The sequence below is a fragment of the Saccopteryx leptura genome, chromosome 1 (assembly GCF_036850995.1).
Source record: "Saccopteryx leptura isolate mSacLep1 chromosome 1, mSacLep1_pri_phased_curated, whole genome shotgun sequence".
Taxonomy (NCBI): Eukaryota; Metazoa; Chordata; class Mammalia; order Chiroptera; family Emballonuridae; genus Saccopteryx; species Saccopteryx leptura.
The window spans coordinates 263,173,005-263,196,249 of NC_089503.1; the positions used below are offsets into that span (position 1 = coordinate 263,173,005).

A 23,245-nucleotide genomic window follows, 5' to 3' on the forward strand; every position below is an offset into this window, starting at 1 on the left:
AAGGGGCAGAATGAGAGAGGATTCAAATGGTGAGAGGTCTTTTTACTTCCTCTTCCCTTCCCACCCATGTGTCCTTTCTAGAAGGCTAGCGGGCTGTTGAGGCCAGGAGACATGGGGATCCCTGCCACTAAGAAGAGGCCTTGTCATCAGAAGCCTCACGAATGCCGGTCAATAGCTGGAGACAGCCAGGGCACGGAGCAGGCAAGGGTGGGGATGGTCACTGGGCAGAGAGGAGACCTGGTCTCACGGTGCCTGCTGAAATGGGAGGCCCCTGGGCTGAGGGCTGTCTCTGGCCAGTCTGGAGTCAGTGGAGTTGACGGCTGCGGGGCAGAGATGCTGAGGGCCCCAGCCCCAGTGTGAGACTGTCAGAGGAGCAACCCAACCCCAGCAGGCTTCCCCTGCTGACAGCCTGGAACCTGCAGGCCACACCCAGGAGAAGCTCGGTCCACTGGGATCACACTTCCTGCTGGCCAGGAAGAAAGAGCGAACCAGTAACCAGTTTAGAAAAATTAGGAAATGTGATCTGACCCCAGAGAGCGGTGCAGTGGAGTCCATGCATTTCACAAGTGCAGTCATCTTAAGAACAGATCTGACAGGGGCTGGGGCAAAGTGCAGCTGGGGGCAGGGGGCACAGAGCACACCTTCCTGGAAGGCAGGCTTTGGAGAGGTGCTGACCACAGCGGGTCTTCTCCCATGAACAGGCACTTTTCCTTCAGGCAGGGGGCTTGTCCCTGCAGAGCCCTGGGGCAGGAAAAGCAGAGGCAAGTGACACAGCTGGGAAGTCTTGAGCTCACACACCAGGAAGGGAGTGCAGGGCAGGGGGCTGCAGACGGGGGTCCAGGATGGGGAGCTACAGATGGGGGTCCAGGACGGGAGCTACAGACGGGGATCCAGGACGGGGAGCTACAGACGGGGGTCCAGGACGGGAGCTACAGACAGGGATCCAGGACGGGAGCTACAGACGGGGGTCCAGGATGGGAGCTGCAGACAGGGGTCCAGGACGGGAGCTACAGACAGGGATCCAGGACGGGGAGCTACAGACGGGGGTCCAGGATGGGAGCTACAGATGGGGGTCCAGGATGGGGAGCTACAGACAGGGGTCCAGGATGGGGTGCTGCAGACGGGGGTCCAGGACGGAGTGCTGCAGACAGGGGTCCAGGATGGGGAGCTACAGACGGGGGTCCAGGATGGGAGCTACAGATGGGGGTCCAGGATGGGGAGCTGCAGACGGGGGTCCAGGGCAGGGAGCTGCAGATGGGGGTCCAGGATGGGGAGCTGCAGACGGGGGTCCAGGGCAGGGAGCTACAGACGGGGGTCCAGGATGGGGTGCTGCAGACAGGGGTCCAGGATGGGAGCTACAGACGGGGGTCCAGGACGGGGAGCTACAGACGGGGGTCCAGGATGGGGTGCTGCAGACGGGGGTCCAGGACGGGGAGCTGCAGACGGGGGTCCAGGATGGGGAGGTACAGACAGGGGTCCAGGACGGGGAGCTGCAGACGGGGGTCCAGGGCAGGGAGCTACAGACGGGGGTCCAGGATGGGAGCTACAGACGGGGGTCCAGGATGGGGTGCTGCAGACAGGGGTCCAGGATGGGAGCTACAGACGGGGGTCCAGGACGGGGAGCTACAGACGGGGGTCCAGGACGGGGAGCTACAGACGGGGGTCCAGGACGGGAGCTACAGATGGGGATCCAGGATGGGAGCTACAGACGGGGGTCCAGGATGGGAGCTACAGATGGGGGTCCAGGATGGGGTGCTGCAGACGGGGGTCCAGGATGGGGTGCTGCAGACAGGGGTCCAGGACGGGGAGCTACAGACGGGGGTCCAGGACGGGAGCTACAGACGGGGGTCCAGGACGGGAGCTACAGACGGGGGTCCAGGATGGGGTGCTGCAGACAGGGGTCCAGGACGGGAGCTACAGACGGGGGTCCAGGATGGGAGCTACAGATGGGGGTCCAGGATGGGGTGCTGCAGACGGGGGTCCAGGATGGGAGCTACAGACGGGGGTCCAGGGCAGGGAGCTGCAGATGGGGGTCCAGGATGGGGAGCTGCAGACGGGGGTCCAGGACGGGGAGCTACAGACGGGGGTCCAGGACGGGAGCTACAGACGGGGGTCCAGGATGGGGTGCTGCAGACAGGGGTCCAGGATGGGAGCTACAGACGGGGGTCCAGGATGGGAGCTACAGACGGGGGTCCAGGACGGGAGCTACAGACGGGGGTCCAGGATGGGAGCTACAGACGGGGGTCCAGGATGGGAGCTACAGACGGGGGTCCAGGATGGGAGCTACAGACGGGGGTCCAGGACGGGGTGCTGCAGATGGGGATCCAGGACAGGGAGCTACAGACGGGGAGCCAGGACGGGGAGCTACAGACGGGGGTCCAGGATGGGAGCTACAGATGGGGGTCCAGGACGGGGTGCTGCAGATGGGGGTCTCCAGGACGGGGAGCTACAGACGGGGGTCCAGGACGGGAGCTACAGACGGGGGTCCAGGGCAGGGAGCTGCAGACAGGGGGCTTGGACCCCAGATTCTTCTGGAACCAGAGGCAGGAGGATCCTGGACCTGAGCACTTTGAAAAGCTCCTTCTGAGGACTTATCTAATGGTGCTCACTGTGGACCATTTGATTACAAAATCCATTTCCAAATGGCCAGCTCATCTGTGAGCGGCTAAAGGGGCTGTACATCAGGGCAGACACCCTCCCTACGGCCCACATCCGTCTCCCAGCTTTCTCAGGACACAGCCAGCAGGCCCTGGTGCCCCTCGATCACCAGGCACCAACCCCAGGCCCAGACCCTGGCCCGCACACAGCCCAAGATCAGGGGTGAGAGTCATTTCAGAATGAGCAGATTACAACCCTGGCATTTATGCACCGTGTCTTGTTAGAATGAAGCCCACAAAGCCCACAGTCCCAGCACCAGCCTCCACCCAGCACCCCACGCCTATGGATGTGCCCTTTCCCTGCTCTGCAGAGAAAGGAGGCAAAGGAAGAGAGAGCATGGCCCTCCTCCATTTTAACCACCTGGCAGGTGATTCCAGGCCAACAGTGCCTACGGTGGAGCTGGGGACCCTGGAAACCCTGATCTAGTTAAAATACATCTATCTGCAGCATTCAGAAAATAGCTATCTAAAGTATTGCTTTCAGCTATAATGGAAAACTGATGGCTTTTATCTCCCCAACTTTATGACTATTGATGGGATAGAGGCTGAGGTTTGATGACCATTTAATAGCCGACCCTGTGCAGTTAGCAGAGCATCAGAAAGCAGTGAAAATGCCGAGATGATTGTCTGACAGAAAATTCTCCGCTGAGGTCCAAGAAGCAAAACAACCACCCTCCCAGGCTCCAGCAGAAGAAAAATCAAAGTCATCATTTCTGTTCTCCCCCCTCCTTTCTGCCACTGACCTTTGGGGGGTTGATCCAAGAGAGGGAGGGTCAGGAGCAGGGCGCAGCGATGCAGGTGTGAGCCCTTCTGGAGAAAGGGGGAACAAAAGAGTCTCTGGACTGGGGACCCCGTGATGCCCTCCTTCCCACCCATGGACCGGCTGGGCCTAAAAGGACCACTGAGGCTTGGGACTCTCTGACAGGCTCCAGGGAAGGAGGTGGAAAGAAGGAAGTAGAGGTCTGGTCTAGCCTGAGATCCAGCTGGGCTTAGACCTTCCGTCCATGGCCAGAAACCAAAGCCATCTCCAGGGCCCTGCATGTACTCAAGTGCCAAGCCTTCCCTGACCTTCTGCCTGTCCCCTTCCGGGCGCTGTACCCACCACTGCCCACCTGTCCACCAGGTCCACAGGCCAGCATGCTGCTGGGGACAGCACACTTTGAAACTCCGGAAGGAGGGTGTGTGGGGGGGGGGGCCAAGTCTTGGTAGCATTTACGGATCTTTTCTTGTTTTCTACAACAGCCCCAGGAGGCAGGCAGGGCAGATGGGATTTGGCCTTTTTTTTTTTTTTTTTTAATTTAAAGAGCTGAGGCTCAGAGATGTTCCATGTCCCAAGTCTGGGACCCTGGTTCTGACCCCCCTACCCAATCCACCCTGTGCCACGCCAAGCCGCCTCTCGGAACAGAGCACGGCCCCAGGCGTTGAGGCCTGGTCTTCTGCCTGGGTCCTACCACTCCCTGGCTGTGGGACTTGGGGCAGGTAACTCCAGCTCTTGGGGCCCTCAGCTTCCATCTACAAATGAATGTTGTTGGGATGAGCTTCGAGATCTCTTCCAGCTCTGTTTCAAAGTGAAATCATGGACCCTTGGGGTCCTACCCAGACACGTTCTCAAGCACAATGACATCTTGCTCCGCCCCTGGCCACCACATTTCAGACAGCACAGCTCCATCACACCAGGGACACTCCTTCAGTGTCCTTCAGTGCAGGGAAAGTGACGTGTTCGGGCAACTGGGCGGGGATCTCAAAGGCTATCCCTTCCCCACCTTCAGGCCCAATGCAGGTGCTCTGTCTGGTTCTCTCTCTGAGGCCCCTCTACCAGATCCCCCACACCTGCTCACCTGCCCAGCTTTCTCCATGCCCAGCCCACCTGTCCTCCAAGCACAGATCAACACCCCATCCATAGCAGCTAATGGACTCTGGGCTGCAGTGCTCAAGTCTTCAGAGCTCATTGGTTACCACCTGGTAGCTACTAGCTGGTTTTCCCACCTGTCCCTGCCAGAAATAGAGGAGCAGCAGGCAGCAGACAATGATCCCGGCTTGATTTCCTTAAAACTCCCCCAGAGAAACATACTGAGGAAAACCACATAGAGAGAATATGCCCCAGACCTTCCAGGCTCAGCCCCCCAACACTCTCCAATGTGCCCACGGCCCCCACTCTCAACGTTACCAGCCAGCTTATATTTTAATGATGCCAGCACATATATCAATTCCTGAGATTTTTCCACTTTGGGCATCATCTTCCTTGTATCTAGGTGGCTGTTAAGGAAACCTCCAACACTCCATTCTAAAACCCACTGACTCCACTGCAGTGCCCGCCTGTCTGCTCCGTAAGACAGGAGAGGAAACAGGCCACACTGCTAAAGACCTGGCCAAACCAGCAAGTGGAAACTACCGGGAAACATTCCCAACCCCTGTGAACACACTGCACCTTCCCAGCCTCTTCTCCCTTCCCCTTAGGAAGTGCAGAGGCAGGAGCCAAACTCTCTTGAGGGTCTCATTACCTGAATGTGCCCTTTCCTTGAGGGCCTAGAAGGTGCTGTCCCCATCGGTCAGGCTCCAGTCCAGACACAAGTTTTTCCCAGTCCCACGTGAAGAGTGAATGAACATGTGTGAAGACGAGCTGTGCACGCTACCTACCTACAGGGACGCAAACCCGCGGGGAAAACTAGAACGCCCTTAAGAGCCAGCAAACCTGTATGTGTGGAGATGCTAACAAAGACTGAAACGGTAACAGTACAGTTCACAAAATAGCTTATACTGCATGACATCACTTTTGTTCAAATCTGGGCATACATATTTTAAGAGTCTGAGAGTGTACACACAGTCTCCAAAATGTTAACCCTGGCTTATTTCAGGGTGTTAGGATTGCGAGTGATTTTTTTTCTTGCCTTCGTATACCATCCGGCCTTGCCTGAGTTACATTTTACAGTGAGCACATACAATGTTCATGATAAACTGAATTTCATTTTGACCATTAGCAAAAAAGGAAAGAGAAAATGGAGAAGGGATCTGGGGGTTATTGGGGAAGAGAAGGGAGGGAAGAAAAGGAGAGGGGAGGATAGGAGAAGGAAAGGGAGAGGAGGGGAGGGGAGGAGAGGAGAGAGAAGGAGAAGGAAGGGAAAGGACGGGAGAGGACACCTCCTACGCCGCTAATCTATTCCCTTCACTTAACCGCCTGAGAGGAGAGCCACATTACACCTACTCAAAGGGACCTAAAAAGGTCACTAACCTGACCTGAGGTCTGGTAAAGGGCCTCCAGCCTCTGCTTGGTACCTCTGAGGGTGGGGAACTCACTACCTAACAAGGCAACTCATTCTAGTTTCCAACAAGACCAGAGAGTCAGTTATAGGCAGAGGCAGTATTAGGACAGCGGTAGTGTTAAGATTTAGTATACAGTATCTCCAGTCCTGGCCGGTTGGTTCAGCTGTAGAGCATCAGCCCAGTGCGTGGATGTCCTGGATTCGATTCCTGGTCAGGGCACACAGGAGAAGTGACCATCTGTTTCTCCACCCCTCCCCCTTCTCTATCTCTCTCTTCCTCTCCCGCAGCCATGGATCAGTTGGAGCAAGTTGGCCCCGGGGCGCTGAGGATGGCTCCATAGCCTCGCCTCAGGTGCTAAAATAGCTCAGCTGCCAAGCAATAGAGTAATGGCCCCAGATGGGCATAGCATCACTTCATAGGGGCCTTGTCGAGTGGATCCTGGTTGGGGTACATGCAGGAGTCTATCTCTCTGTCTCCCCACGTCTCAGTTAAGAAAACAAACAAAAAATAAATAAATGAGTTTAGTATAACTCCTAATCCAGGACTCTTCCTACCTGACTTCCTGTCTTCCTCTTTCCAAGCACCAGGCTTGGAAAACCCTAAATCTGCTGGGGATGGGGACCAACAGGTAGGAGGCTGGGAGGGTGGGGGAGACCTTGTCTGCTCTGTGTCTCTCCACATCATCTCAAAACTCCAGTCCCTCCCTCCCTCCCTCCCTCCCTCCCTCCCCCCCTCCCCCTCTCTCTCCCTGGTACCTTCTGCTCCAAGCAGGACATCCCTCCCTGCATGGGATCAGCCCTGGCCAGTCCTGTCTCCCCCTCTGTCCCCTCTCCTGGAAGGCTCTACTCTTAGGGTGCCCTGCCCTCCTCCTCGCTAGCAGTAAGACCACCCTGTCTCCCCAGCACCCTCCGTGGCTCTTCCAGCCATAGGCTCTCCTTCCCTGAATGCCCACAGCGAGCAGTTTAATCCTTACAACACTTAATGAAGAAGGGCCTCCTCTTAGCATTTATTGTTGCCACACGGGTGAGCCTCGCCTCCCCAAATGAGATTATAAGCACTTTGAAGGAAGTGATGTTTGCCCTGTACCATGTGCCAGTCCCTATGCTCACTGCTTTCCCTGCTTTAGTTCACTTAATCCTATAATCTCCATCGCAAGCCCCAGTTCTCCTGAACTCTCACATATACAAATACTTTCCTGACATTTACATTTATGTGTTTCAAAGGCTGTTTGGAATCCAAACACCTTCCCTTTGTGCTCTCCTCCTCCTCCTCCTCCTCCTCCTCCTCTTGCCTTCTCTCATGTAATGACTTCACCAGCCAGACAGCCACCAGGCCAGAGACCTTGGCATCACCCTGGACTCCTTCCCTCCCTCGTACAACACACCGTGGAAGTCCCCAGGATCTGACCTCGTCTGCAGGTGTCTGAGATTAGGGCCCTCCTCACTCATCTCCTGCCTCAGCCCAATCACAGTGGGTCCCCAGAAGGACTTCTCAACTCCGGCCTTCCTCTCCTCTGACCACGGCGCACACAGCAGCCAAAGGGGTCTTACTAAAACACCAGCTGGATAGAGTCATTTTCTTGCTTAAACTACTTCGTGGCTCCCCATTCTCTTCCTGAGAAAATCAAACCCCTCAGCAAACTGTACAAAGGTCTTAGGAGCTGGTTACCCCTGCCTCTCTGGAGCCCTCTCTTTTAACACACACATTCCCTCTGCAAGGACCACAAAGGGCATCTTCTACTTCTCCCCCACTTCTCCCCTCCACCGAGCCCAGACTCCTCCTCCGAGCCACCTGCTCCGAGCCCCGCCAGCCTCTTGGAGCTGGCTTCCACCTCCTAGGCGACACCAACCTCTGGGCTACTCAGGGCAGGCCTTTGGGTCTGACCCTGAGCTCCCTGACAGCTCTGTAGAAGGGGTACCAGGCTGCTATCCTTACTCTGACAAGGTACACAGAGGCTCCGCCATGGGAGAGCACCGGCCCAAGCTCACGCACTGTGGAGGCGAGCATCTGAAGCCAGGACTGTGACTCCAGCCTCTTCGTGCACCCTCTGAAGAACACATGGGGTGGGGGTGGGGTTCCTTGAGCACACAACGATGCTCAGGGAGCACGTCCATGGGCCCAGGGAGGGGAACTCGCACACTCAGGAGGACCCTTCCATACTAGAGCAATGCAGGGTGTGAACACAAGCCAGGCCTTGAGCCAAGCAGGCTGTGGGAAGCTCTTCAGGAATTCCCCTCCCGCTGTGCATGAGGAGCAAATACCTCACTGTTCTCCCGTGTCTAACTCAACATTCTGGCCTTCTCCAGGTGGGAGGGCGCCAGTGGTCCGACAGGCCTGCTTGCCTCAGAGACCCCAGATAGCAGAGCTCCTCACAGGTCTCCTAGTCTTCCAGGACAGCCTGAAAGGGCCCTGAGGAGGGCAGCTGGCTCCGGGAGGCCAGGCTGATGCTGTGTAAGAAGAGGCGAGGGAGTCGGCCTGCCACCCTCTGCGGACTCGGCCCCAGGAAGACGAAGACCACACCCTCGTTGTTCTCCACATCCAGCCCTGGAACACCGCGGCCAGGAAGCCCGGTGCAGGTGGCCCCAGGGCGCCTCTCAAGCCACCTCAGCACTGTTCTAAGTGCCTCCTCAACGGAGAAGGTGAGACAAGCAAGGCTGCTCTGGGCAGTCCAGGCTGTCTCCCCTGGGAGGGCAGGCCATCCAGTGGCTCAGAGAGCACAGCGACTAGAGAGAAGTCTCTTCCCACAGCTCAGGGACTCTTCCGGCTGTGACTGGAGAAGGAGCCACTGCACGTGGCTCCTCAGAGCCTAGGGACATGGGAGGCAGGGGTGTTTGGGGCCAACTCATGTTGTAGCTTATGGGTCAGCATCAAAAACCGGCAGGCACACGTGTCCCACACTGTGGACTGCCCCCTAGGCTGGGGCCACAGGTCACAGGCTGACTCTGGCCGAGGGTGTGACCCGAGGCCCTGCAGGGCCATGGTGGAACACCTAGGATAGCCCCCAGTGAGTCACTCCCACCCCACACTTCCCAACACGAAGTCAGTGTTGGGCTCTCCTTGGTCTTTTGGCACTGAGGGGACAGGTGAGCAATTTCTCTACCCTGGAAAGCTCCCTTTCCATGAGGACCTTTCCCAGGAAGCTCTGACCAATTAACAACATCCCTTTCCCTCTGATCGGGTTTCTGTAATCACCATTTCGTCAAAACTGCTGTGGAGGGGTCACCACCGCTCACCGCTCCATGGTCCCCATCACCCCCATATCTGCATCTCTCCATAGTGGCCGGCATGGCTGTCCACTCCCTCTTTTTCAGAAATCTCCTTTCGACTCCCAAGGCACCATAATAACATCACTGAACACGTTCCGGGCGCTTCCAGGGCCAGGCACACCCTCGGTGTGTCCTCTCTCTAGGAGATCCTACCACTCCCAAGCCATAGACACCCGTACACAAGTCACAGACCCCAGAATGCATAGCTCCAGTCAGGCTCCATACAGGATTGTCTCAAAGGCATCTCAAAATTAACATGCCTAAGGTGGAAGCCCAGACTTACCCTCCCCCCACCAAGCCTTCACTGGCTCAGAAAATGGCACCGTCACCTACTCAGCTGCTCAAGCCAGGAGCCTCCGAGTTACTCTTGAGTTCCTCCGTTCCTCACTCCCACTTCGGGTTGCATCATTTCCATTCTCCAAAATACCTCAAACATACCGACTTACCTTTCTCCACATGACCACACCCGGCCAGAGCTGCCATCATCTCTGATATGTCTAGTGACACAAAAATAGCCTCCCCCCATCTCTTAGAGGTACTCTTGCCTCTTCCCTTAATTCTCCACACAGTAGCCAGAGTAATCCTTTTATACTACAATTTTTAAAATGTCACTAGTGGGCTTCAGAAATTTCCTTCTAACTCCACCTGGAATAACTCCGAACTCCTTGCCATGGCCTGAAAGGCCCTGTGGGACCTGGCCCTGCCTGCCCCCCCCCCACCTCTTTCTACACCCTCTCCCAAGTCCCCCCTGCTTTAGCCACAGTGGCCTCTGGTCACTTCCCAGCTATGCCAAGTCCCGTCCCTCCTCCAAACTTCTGCACGTGTTACTCCTTCCATGTGAAACCCTAACCTCCAGTGTGATGGTTTAAGGTGGTGCCCTTAAGAGATTACAGGGGAGCCCCCGTGATGGAATTAGTGCAGGTATAGGAAGAAGAAGAGCCACCAGGTCTCTCTCCCTGCATGCACCCAGTGAGAAAGGCCACGTGAAGAGGGCCCTCACCAAGAGCCCAACTGGGTTGGCACCCTGATCTCGGGCTTCTAGCCTCCAGGACTGTAAGAAAGAAATGCTTGTTGTTTAAGATCCCCGGTCTACGGTACGGTTATAACAGCCGAACAGACTAAGACTCTAGCAAGGAGAGAGCCCACGGCACCAAGTGGCCAGAGAACAGAGCAAGATCAGGGTAAACAGGCATGTGCCTGCCCCTGTGCGGGAGATGTACAGTTGGCCTCAGGCCAGAACAAACCTGACTTGTATTCTGACTATTTCTGCATAAATGGCAGCTCTCCAATAGGCCAGTCCTCCTGCCACTCACCCAGTAGAGGGGGTCGTCACACAGAACTCCACAAGTAGGTGCACATCACCTTTGTGAGTGTGAGTTTTGTGGAGCCCAGATGCCCAGTGAGTAGCCTGGATGGTTAAGGTTAAAGGCACTCTACCCAGCCAAGCTGTCCCTGTAGAGGCCAGAACGGGAAGAGGCAGAGACCAGATCTTGTAAACCAGTGGTCCCCAACCTTTTTTGGACTATGGACCGGTTTAATGTCAGAAAATATTTTCACGGACCCGGTCCGCGGCCCGGGGGTTGGGGACCACTGTTGTAAACTAGACATCGAGGTTGCAGATTCTCCGTGCTTATTTTCCCAGGGCCTTTAGTAAAGAAATGTTCAACATTCCAGCCTTACCTCAACTTGCCACAGGAAATCCTAAGAGGAGTCCTCTGAGTAACCTTGGCTCAGAGTTCAAGGGTAAGCAAGGCCCCGACTGAAAGAAGCCAGCATGGGACCCCCAAAAGGGAGACGGGTCTTGAGGGTCTCTGGCAGGGCAGAGGATCCCAGAGCCCTCTCCACATACCGAATAGCTCTCCACTGGCACCCCCGCAGCTTAGGATTTCCTCAGGAGGCGGGAACTTCTTGTGGCAGGACTGGCCACAGCTTTGGTCTGAGAGTGCATGGGGTGTTGGGCTCTGAGTGCTGCTCAGAGTCAGGCAGGCTCAATCCCATCAAGAAGGAGCTGCTCCCCTGTGCCACCAGAGTGGCCCAGGAAGACCTGGTAGGTAGCAAACTAGAGCTGGGTTTCAGGAGAACCTGAGTGGAAATACTACCATCTAGTTTATTGTGTGGCTCTCTTCCAACTGTAGAGGCAATAAACACAGTGTCCTGTCACTAGACTGTAAGTGCCCTACTTCATTAACTCTCCAATTTCAACAGAAGGTGTGGCCCAGAATGGATCTTCAATAAACAGCTGGTAAATGAACAAAGAAATAGCCCCAAGACCCTCGTTCCTCCTGCAACAGGTAACCCACTGGCCTCAGGAACAACTGGCTGGATTCCAGCAGGGCAAGACACTCTCCTTTCAAAGAAGTGGAGACCTGGAAGCCCCACAGCCCACCTGCTGCTATCTATAGAGACAACCTGCTAAAAACACCAGCCAGCAGCTTCTACAGTCTGAAAGAAGCTGAGGGACAGCCCCAAGGAGCCAGGAATCAAACCCAGACTGGTACGTCCACACTGTCTACAGACACTGGGCATGCCCCAAGCTGGGCAAGACGGGGCTTGCTGCAGGGATTTCTTCCTGCTCCCTGCGGACCCCCTTCTGGGAGAGGACCCCAAACCCCCTGCCTTCTCAGCAGTCCTCTCGGACAAGGACAGTGTCCGCTACATGAAGGGGCCAGGCAGTCAGAGCAGTCCCAGGCTGGAATCTATTTATACACATCCTCAGCACCCAGAGGTTAAACTGCAGCCCAGACTATGGCACGGGGCCAGAGCAGGGTTATTTATATCCTCTTGACAGACCAAGAGGAGCAGGGCACATCAAAGGGCTTCTGCCAACGAGACCTAGAAGGGACACAGATTTCAGGGCAACAAAACCCTCTTTCCCACAGCCCCCTAACCACCACACATATCCCACCCACACACACACACAATCTAGACCTCTACACTCACCCTTGCAATGAGTGCAAGCTGAGAGAGTAGAAACCAAAACAATTTCAAAAGTAGGTCACAGCCCATTGGGGAGCTGGGGCAAGAGAATTCAGCCAAATCCCATGGACGCATTCCAAGAGGCTCTCGAGGCCTTCTGCACTCCGCATCAGAACTTTTTAAAGAAAAAGTCTGTTCTGGTCGTTAGCCCACAGTCCTGAAGGCTCGCAGGCTGGGAACCAGACAACGGCAAAAAGCAGAGCCTGGGCGCCCGCTGTACCTTCCACGGCTACAGCAGGAAGTTCCCACTCTCAGCCCAAACTGATGCTAGTCCAAAGATGGGTGTTTGGAAGTGCTTCCACTAACCTGGGGCCCCAGCAAGGAGACAGTCTTGTGTAATCGAAGACTTCCTCAAATCCCCATGCTTTGTCGTCTGGGACATCTCATAAGACAGCACAGGGGCTTCAAGACCAGTGGGGACACACAAGCCACCACTGGGGTGCTGCAGGGCACAGCCAGGCACCTACTTCCATACAAGGCCGGCTGAGGTGAACCAACAGTGGCTGAGCTGCTCCCCAGGAATTCTGGGCCAAGATTCACTCAGGAAAGAAGCTCAGGCATAGCCGGGCCAATTCCTCAATCAGGAGGGTGAGGGGACCAAGCAGGCTGGACACTGCAGCACTGGTGCGTGGGGGACATTCCAGGAGAGGCCCAGGGATGAGGGCCACACTCCCAAAGGGTCAGCCAGAGAGGCTCTCCCGCCACCACTCAAGGCCAGCTTTGTCCTTTAAAGTACCCAGGAAAGGAAGGTTTGGGAGATCCCAAGCTCCTGCTCCGAACACCATGGCACTGGGCTCTCCCCTGTCCACAGTAAAGGTTCCCACCTGTGGTGCCCACCCTGGCGTAGCAGGAGAAACCTGGAGGAGGCCAAGGCTGGAAGGGAAGGGGGAGTGCTCGTTCCTGAACGTGAAGAACAGCCTGTTCTCCAGGTGCCTCTCACCTCCTAGGCTCCTCCATGGCTGCCCCAGGGTCCGCACAAGCACTTGGAAAGAAGTCAGTGCCTCTCCTTCAAGCCCCAGCCCCATTGCATCTCCTCTTGTACCCAGAGCTCATCTCTCCAGATACACGATCTCAAGTGGAGGCGCAGGGCCAGAGGGCGGGCTGGAGAGCTGCTTCAACTGACTCAGCCATAGACCTGCAAGGGTCCTTGGAGATGGGTGAGCATCCTTGTGTGATCAATTAAGAAACTGAGGCCACGAGGAGTAAAATGGCCCATCCAGAACCACTTGAGACACAGGAGCAGAGTGAGCACAGAAGACAGGTCTCCTGGCTCCAGGGTCACCATGGCAACCACCTCCCACCACCACCCACCTCTTTTTCTCCATGGTGCACCTCTGCCACCCACCTCAAGCCTCAACTCTGCGTCACAAGCAAAGCTCCCTAAGGACACTTAGCCATGCTGCCACAACCCCCCAGGTCCTACCAGCCTCGTCCTAAATGCTGGCTCTGCCCTCATCCCTGCCTCACCACTTGCAGGACCAGGTTGGAGAAATGAGAAACACGTTGGAGATAAGAAACAGGTTGGAGAAATGCCCTGATTCTAGACCAGGAGCTCACCTGGCCATAGCACTTGGAACTTCTATGCAGGACCCAATTCAAAAGTCTAGAGATCATCCTGCTCATGGGTCCTGCCGTGGCTGTTTAGATTTACGTCCCAATGCAAGTCACTCACCCGCTGGGCACAGCACCTCCAGACACTGCCCACCCTTAGCCCCTGAGAAGCCAGTACTGAGTCCCATCTAAACACCTTTTCTCATTCTACGTTAGGAAGTTCATCCCCCAATTTTCCTGTTCGTGGCTCCTCCCCCCTCCGGAAAAACAAACAAACAAAAATCCCCTCTGGCTCTTTAAACAAACACAGATGTTCTACAAGCCACCAGAATCAGCCTGCTCCAAGCTGTCCCATCTCACTCTGGGTCGCAGATCCTTAGGAGCCTCAAGTCCTGTCCCTCCTTGAAGCACGGGACGCTGGTATTCAGGCCGCTTCTCTGCTCAGGACTCCTCAGGACACTGGGTGAGCTCGGCTCCAGGCCCTGAGCCCACTGGCCCTGGGGGAGCACCTGGCCCGCAGGTGCGCACTGGGCCTGACAGCACCCCTTGCCATCACTAGGCTTGGCCTCGGGCTGGCCGTGCAGCCCCCTGCAAGGCCCAGTTCCTCATCCAATCTGTCACTCCACAGAGACGGCCTGAAAACATCATTTCAGCATTTAAATGAGGAGAGAAAAAAAAAAACAAAAAACAAGGAGAGAATGCATCTTGATCCAAGAATTAGTGTCCATCGAGTCTGGGAATCAAGCTGCCCATCAAGACTGCTCTTCCCCAGGCACCAGGGAGCTCAGACCTCTTGCGGCACATGCTCCCATGGTGTTTCCAGGCTCTGGGTTAGAGTCTGATTTTCATTTCATTTTTTTAATTATTTTTTAAGTGAGAGGAGAGGAGATAGTGAGACTCCCACATGCACCCCAACCAGGATCCACCTGGCAACCTCCATCTGGGGCCAAGGCTTGAATCCACCAAGCTATCCTCAGCACCCAGGGCCGACGCTTGGCCCAATGGAGCCACTGGCTGCAGGAGGGGAAGAGAGAAAGGGGAGAGGGAGGGGAAGAGAAGCAGATGGTCACTTCTCCTGTGTGCCCTGACCGGGAATCGAACCCAGGACATCCATAAGCCTAGCTGATGTTCTATCCACTGAGCCAACTTCCCAGTGCCTATAGTGTGATTTTCAATTGCCTCAATCTGTTGTGGGTTCTTTTGTGATAAGGTATATTTTTTAAGTAAGCAAAAGAAAAGATCCCCCTTCTTCCTGGCTTTCCTGCGACCTGCAGCCAGCAATGGGGATCAGCCCTTCTCTCAACAGCAGCAGCACCCATTCCCAAACAAGGGAGTGCACCCCTTCTGTGTGCACACAGCCCAGCGCTGCCCTGGGACAGAGAGGCCTCCCTTTCTTCTGCCGCCCCATCCCTGCCTGCCTGGTCCTTCTCAACAGGGTGGTCTGGACCCACGGCCTTCACTCCTGCCTCCGGCCAGTCCTCCCACTTCCCCCTGCACACACACACACACACACACACACATATACTCATACCTTCTCATCACAGACACACACACACCCACTCACACATATACACTCATACCCTCTCATCAGACACACACACCCACTCACACATATACACTCATACCCTCTCTCACACACACACTCACACATATATACTCATACCCTCTCATCACACCCACTCACACATATATACTCATACTATCTCTCACACACACACACACTCACACATATACACTCATACCCTCTCATCAGAGACACACACCCACTCACACATATACACTCATACCCTCTCATCACACCCACTCACACATATATACTCATACCGTCTCATCACACATACACACACACACCCACTCACATATATATACTCATACCCTCTCACACACACACACACTCACACATATATACTCATATCCTCTCATCTCACACATATACACACACACATATATACTCATACCTTCTCATCACAGACACACACACACCCACTCACACATATACACTCATACCCTCTCTCACACACCCACTCACACATATATACACATACCCTCTCCTCAGACACACACACCCACTCACACATATACACTCATACCCTCTCTCACACACACACTCACACATATATACTCATACCCTCTCATCACACATACACACTCACACATATATACTCATACTGTCTCTCATACACACACACACTCACACATATACACTCATACCCTCTCATCAGAGACACACACCCACTCACACATATACACTCATACCCTCTCATCACACCCACTCACACATATATACTCATACCGTCTCATCACACACACACACACTCACACATATATACTCATACCTTCTCACACACACACACTCACACATATATACTCATATCCTCTCATCTCACACATATACACACACACATATATACTCATACCTTCTCATCACAGACACACACACACCCACTCACACATATACACTCATACCCTCTCTCACACACCCACTCACACATATATACACATACCCTCTCCTCAGAGACACACACCCACTCACACATATACACTCATACCCTCTCTCACACACACACTCACACATATATACTCATACCCTCTCATCACACATACACACTCACACATATATACTCATACTGTCTCTCACACACACACACACTCACACATATACACTCATACCCTCTCATCAGACACACACCCACTCACATATATACACTCATACCCTCTCATCACACCCACTCACACATATATACTCATACCGTCTCATCACACACACACACACTCACACATATATACTCATACCCTCTCATCACACATACACACACATACCCACTCACACATATACACTCATACCCTCTCTCACACACACACTCACACATATATACTCATACCCTCTCATCACACATACACACTCACACATATATACTCATACTGTCTCTCACACACACACACACTCACACATATACACTCATACCCTCTCATCAGACACACACCCACTCACATATATACACTCATACCCTCTCATCACACCCACTCACACATATATACTCATACTGTCTCTCACACACACACACACTCACACATATATACTCATACCGTCTCTCACACACACACACACTCACACATATATACTCATACCTTCTCATCACACATACACACACATACCCACTCACATATATATACTCATACCCTCTCACACACACACCCACTCAAACATATATACTCATATCCTCTCATCTCACACATACACACACACACTCACATATATACTCATACACACACACACCTATACACTTGCATACATTCCCACCCTCACACACACACTCACACTCACATTCCCTCACACATGCATGCATATGTGCTCTTCCACACTCACACTGCCTCACATACACACACCCTGACGCACACACACACACTCTGTGAGGCCTCACATCACTCACTCCCTCAGGAACCCTTTCTGTCCCCTGGTTTTCCTCGAAACCCCGAAGTCCCTCCCTTAAGACCTGGTGTTTCCAGCAGAGTTCCGCCTCACACCAACAGCTTCTTTTCTCTAACCACTGAGGATGCCCAACCTGCAGGCATCTCCTTCCTAGAATCCGTTCACTCTCCTACACCACCTCACTCACTCACTGCTGTGGCTTTAATCACCACCAGGGCACCCAACAAGTCCCAACCCACTTCCCTACTCTGGCCCCTTCGCTGAGCTCCGGGCCCACAATCCAGGTGTCCCAGACACTGCCATGGGGAAAACAGGGGTCCCCGGTACCTCCAACACCCCCACACACACACACTGTGTAGCTCCATCACCTGCAGCTGTTCAACCAGTAAACATGGCAGCCACCAGACATGTGTTCATTCAAGTAATGCCTGTGCTATGCTCCCCACGTGCCAGGCTCTGTGGGCAGAACAAGGTGTGCAGTTACAAAACGGAAAAGCTTTGCTTCCAGGGAACTTCAACAAGCCATCCAGTCCTGACAGGTCTACTTACCATTCATCTCTGAAATGACACACTTCTCTCCGTCCCTACACCCGCTATCTTAGTCAAGGCCAGTGTGCTATCCTGGGAAGAAAGCAGTATAGACCAGATGCCAGCTCTGAAGTGCATGAGCTGTGTGACCCCAGGCTGGTTCCTCTGCATCTCTGGTTCCCCATGGGGAATACAGAGATAATAGCAGTACCTCATCTGCAGTCTTATTGCAGGGATCAAATTAGATAAACCATACAATAGATGGGTGTCTGGTGTACAGCAAGCACTCTCTCTGCACTGCTGTGAGCCCTGTTTCTCCAGCGGCCTCCCGCGGGCCTCCACACCTCGTGGCCCACACTCCGGATGTGCCCACCACCTACCCAGGCTCTCTCCCACCCTCCAGCCTTTGCACAGGCTTTGGCCCTGGCTTATTCCCTGGCGTTCTCCCTCTGGCTTTTCAAAGTGCAGCTCGAGTCTCCTCCCCTCTGGACTGCAGGCTGAGGCCGGGGCCCTCTGGTGCTCCCCACTCAGGGTGCCCTCAGCCTTTGTCCGGCTGCACTGGGACCCCTGCTGTCCTTGTCTTCCTCCCGGGGCTGGAGGCTTCTCAGAGCATCGTGTTCACCTCCCACCGGGCCTGAGAACCCAGCCCTGGAGCGACAGGGGCTCCATCACTGCTTAGCAACAAACAAAATAAACAAGAGAATTACAAAGAAGCGAATTTCAAGTTATCATAAAAACAACAACAACAAAAAGAAAAAAAAAACCTTCTGATAATTAGGCTACACTTTTTAAACATATACTAATCACTGGGCTCAGTGCTAAGCTACGGACACACATTATGTAATCCCCGTAACCCTGGGATACAGGTATTTTTATCCCTGTTTTACAGGTAAAGGGATGGAGAATAGGGACATTAAAAAAAAAAAAAAAAAAAAAAAAAAAAAAAAAAAAACTTGCTCCAAGTGACACCAAGAGGAAGTAGAAATGTCTGAATTTGAACCCAGAGCTATCAGACTCTAGACCTGAGTTCCACCCCACTAGTCAATGGGCTCAGCTCTTAATGTAAAAGGACCTTGCTCTGTGCCTATGAGAACCCCTTTCTGAAGACCACACAATGTCATGGGGACTTGGAAAGGCTTCCTTTAGAGGTGGGGCTGCAGTCACTAAAGGCCCCTTCCTCTTCTTGGCTCTAGGGGATTTATGATTTAAATTATAAGCTCCTTGGGTTTTTGTCTTGTTTTCCCCTCAGTGTTTAGTATGTGGCTGGGCACAGAGAAGGCAAACAATAAACCCGTGAGGGATGGAGGTAGGACAGCTCATTCCGCGCATGTCCAAGTCTTTGCTGGGCCCAGGATCATCACCCAGCCAACCCAGGGCCTGCCAGGAGGGGAGGGCTCCTGCCTGTGACACCCTGCACGCCGCGGCGCCCACGCTCTTACCGGCACAGGTGGTCGGTCCGGCAGACGCTGCGCAAGTCCAGGCAGTTGGGCTTCTCCTTGTCCTCGTAGGAACAGCTGGGCAGAATGGTCTGTCGGCGGCGCTCGGCACACGCCTGGTCCTGGCAGGAGCAGAAGAGCATGCGGTAGGTGTACTCGCTGGGCACCCGGTCGAAGAACTGGCGCAGGGCCTTGTGGCACTTGCGGCGGTTGCAGCGCTCGGTGGGCGAGATCTCGCGGTTGCAGATGGAGATGTAGGAGGAACGCAGCTTCTTACAGTTCTCATTGAGGTTGCAGGCCTTGGCTGCGTCCAGGCAGTGGTTGCTCTTGGCACTGACCGCTGGGTCTGCCCCGGTCCCTGGACGGGGAGGGGAGAGACGTCAGAGGCCCACACAGGCACGGGGACGACATGCTGCCCCCTCACTGGGGACCCCTCCCAGCATTCACTGTGCTCTGCTTCAGCTTCCCCATCTGTGGAATGGGGTCACCTAACAGGCCCGACCTCCTCAGGTTGTGGTGAGGGGTCAATGAGTGAAGTGCACAGGGTATGCACACAGGGTGAGCTCCCACAATGAGGGCTGTTTCTCCCAAGTCTTACTTAAGACGTATCACAGCCCTGGCCGGTTGGCTCCATGACAGGGTGTCTGTCGGCCAGGCATGTGGGTGTCCCAGGTTCAATTCCCAGCCAGGGCACACAGGAGAAGTGCCCATCTGCTTCTCCACCCTTCCCCCTCTCCTTCCTCTCTGTCTCTCTCTTCTCCTCCTGCAGCCAAGGCTCCATTGGAACAAAGTTGTCCCGGGTGCTGAGGATGGCTCCATGGCCTCTGCCTCAGGCACTAGAATGGTTCCAGCTGCAACAGAGCAACATTCCAGATGGGCAGAGCATCGCCCCCTGGCAGGCATGCCTGTCTTTCTGCCTTCCGGCTTCTCACTTCAGAAAACTTACAAAAAATAAAATAAAAATAAAAAGACTTATCACGAGCAGAAAAGGTGAGCAACTAGATTGTTTGCGGCTCATGGCTCAGGGTCACACAGCTGGTGGCAGGCAAGCCCAGGCGGGCAGGCAATGAGCACCACAGAAGCATGTGTGAGCAAAGCTTCTGGCAGGGACATTGCCGGCATTCAGGGAAGGACACTGCTCACGTGGTAGCTTCAACAGCCAAGGCCCAAACCACACCCCTCCCACCACCCACCCTGGAGCTGTTTCCACACAGTTCAAAATGCCCCTTGGTGGGGCGGAGTAGGGGTACCACTGCAGCTACTTAGTGTCAGAACCCACTGGCACCCACAGAAAGCTCTGGGAGGGGACCCAGTAGTGTGAGGCGCAGGCTGACGGTACGCCTGGACCTGTAGGGATGATGTGCAGGACATGGGGACTCTGGAGCCAGCGCATGGCCCTGAAATTCATGCCACTGCCTGTGGACACAGAGGATTCCCAGGAATTGTCGGTTCCCCTGTGGTGGCTGTCCCAACTGCAAGTGTTAGCTATCCTAAGAGGAACACACAGCACAGGGACCACCTGGCCCTCCACTGCCAGCCAACTCCCACCTCCAGAGCACCTCCTATCCGTCCTGATGACCAAAAGATGAAGGAGGCAGGAATCCAGTCTGCATATGCCCCTCAAGACGTTCTGGTGAGAAGGATGGGCAATCATCTAACCCTACCTTCTCATTTCACAGGTAAGGAAACGGAGGTGCTGAGTGGACAGAGGGCTTGCTGTGTTGGATGAGGAGGTGTAAGAGAAGATCCTATTCTCAGGCACCCGTAAATCAAGCCAGGAAAGCAAGAGGCAGAAGAGCAAAGTGGTGAAGACCAGCAGTCCTAGAAATACGCCACCTCCATTCACTCCTCGCCCTGCTGCTCATTAGCTGTGTGGCTTTGTGCAAGTTACTGAACCGTTCTTTGCCTCAGTTTCCCTGTCGGTGACTCCCTCAGAGATCTCTCCACCTCTTCGTGGCTAAGCTGTCACCCTATTTTGCTGCTCCCATTTAAAGCAAAGCCCCTCAAACAACTCATCTGTTTCAGCAGTCTCTCTCCCTTCCAGTTCTCTCCTGGGCCCGCCGCTGCCTGGTGTCTGCCCCCGCCCATGTCAGTGGTCAGGGGACCGCGGGCACGCTGCACACAGCTGGGCACTCTCTCCACCCTTCCCTGTGGCTGCTGGTCCTCCTCTGCCACCCTGTGCTCCGCTGGCTCTGCCTTCCCCTCCAGGGCTCAGCCCCATCTCTATATGCACCCACTCCCCAGGGCCCTTGGCCCCCCTTCTGCCATCAATGACTCCCAAATGTATATCCCAAACCAGACCTCCCCACAGACCCCTCCACCTGAAAGGCTGGCACCCTCTCTCAGACTTAAACCTCATACCCCCAGCCCTAGTGTCTGTGCCCTCTCCTGGTCTCCTCATCCTTCTGAGAACAGCCACACCCTTCCAGATCTCAAGGCCACAAATCTGGGTGCTTCTTTGGCTTCTCTCTCACTGACACACCACGTCAGAAGATCTGGCAGTTCTACCTTCAAAATACATCCAGCGCCCAAGCATTGCTCACCACTACCGCTGCCACCATGGTCTAAGCCACCATCACTGGGCCTGGCCTCCTGCCAGGCTCCCTGCTCCATCCTTGAACCGAACCCTCATCTCAAAACAGTTCTCTCATCACAGACAAAGCAAGCCTTCTAGAACTTAAGGCGGAGAGATAGGGATCCTGCGGCCCAAGTTTTCAGTGACTTCCCATCTCATTCAGAGGCTTGGCATGACCCATGGGCCCTCTATACCTATGCTGTCCAATACTAGCTACACACGGCCACTGGGCTTGAAATGAGGCTAGCCTAAAATGAGATGTTCATGCCAGTTTTGAAAATACACACCAGATTTTGAGTACTTAATAAGAAAATAATGTAAAGCATTTCACTAACAATATTTTACTTTGATCACGTGTCAAAGTGATGGTATTTTGGAGATATTGTGTTAAATAAATATATTATTAAAGTCAATTTCACTTGTTTTTTTTTTATTTTTTCTAATGTGACTACTAGAAAATTTTAAATTACCTATGTGACATACAGGATAGGGAAAAAGTAGGTTTATAGTTGTCTTTTTATGGGAAATAATAATTAATAAATTGTAGAAGAATAAACTCTGTTCTGAGTACTTACGACTATAAACCTACGTTTGCCCCACCCGATACTTCTATCAGCTGGCAGTACTCTGGATGACCTCATCTCGCCGTGCCCTGCTCACTTACTGTAGTCTCCTTGGTCTTCCTGGAACATGCCCTAACCTCAAGACCTTTGCACTTGCTGCTTCCTCTGCCTGAAAGGCTCTCCTCCACCCCCATGACCACACAGTTCCATTCCTCACTTCTTTAAGTTCTCTGCTCAAATGTTACTTTATCTGTGAGTCCTTCCTGACCACCCTATACATAATAACAAGTCACTCCCTTTCCCCCCCACTCTGATTGGTTTCTCCCACAGCACTCGCCCCCATCTGCCATACATAGTACTATATACACTTACTCATCCTTAGTTTGTTTGTATCAAATATAAGCTCCATAGAGGCAAAGGCTTTGTTTGTTGTTGTGTTCACTGTGCTGTATCCGTATTTCCCAGCACCTGACGCATGCTGGGTGTTGAACAAGCATTTGATGAGTGAAAGAATAAATGTACTTAGAACAGTATCTAGTTCATAATAACAAAGAGTATCCAGCTCATAATAAGTGATCAAAAAGTGTTGGTTAACATTATTAAGGAAGCCAAGTTGACAGAGGGTCGGTAACAGGGGTCAATACAAGTCCAAGTCTAATCAAATTATCAGTGTGCAGTCCTGCCTGAAGTGCTCAGAAGGGAAAGCCGGAGTCAATGGATGATGACTGAGCCATCACCTCAACACCTCGCCTTGCCAACAACAGCCCTGTCAGGGCAGAAAGAACAAACTCCCTCTCTTCTTGTTAAACCAAAAGGAGAATTAAAGCAGAAAGGAAAACAAGGTTTGTTTTCCTACTCATTCGATTAGCAAATCTTTACTGAGGGCCTACTCTGTGTGGGCATTTCCCCCAGAGACACAGCTGGGGACACAGAGCAGGCCGTGCACAGAGGAAGGCAAAGTGCTGTGGGAGCAGAGAGGAGAGCATCCTACCCAGACCAGAC

General features: G+C 53.8%; 1 protein-coding gene across 3 annotated transcripts in view; it reads right to left on the reverse strand.

Moving 5' to 3' along the window:
- Positions 1–23,245, reverse strand: part of GFRA2 (GDNF family receptor alpha 2) — an 88,728-nt gene that overhangs the window by 37,288 nt on the left and 28,195 nt on the right. For all 3 annotated transcript variants that reach the window (XM_066351089.1, XM_066351103.1, XM_066351093.1), the window contains exon 5: positions 19,109–19,463. In XM_066351089.1, the coding sequence (XP_066207186.1) occupies positions 19,109–19,463 (355 nt within the window). The remainder of the gene's footprint in view (positions 1–19,108; positions 19,464–23,245) is intronic.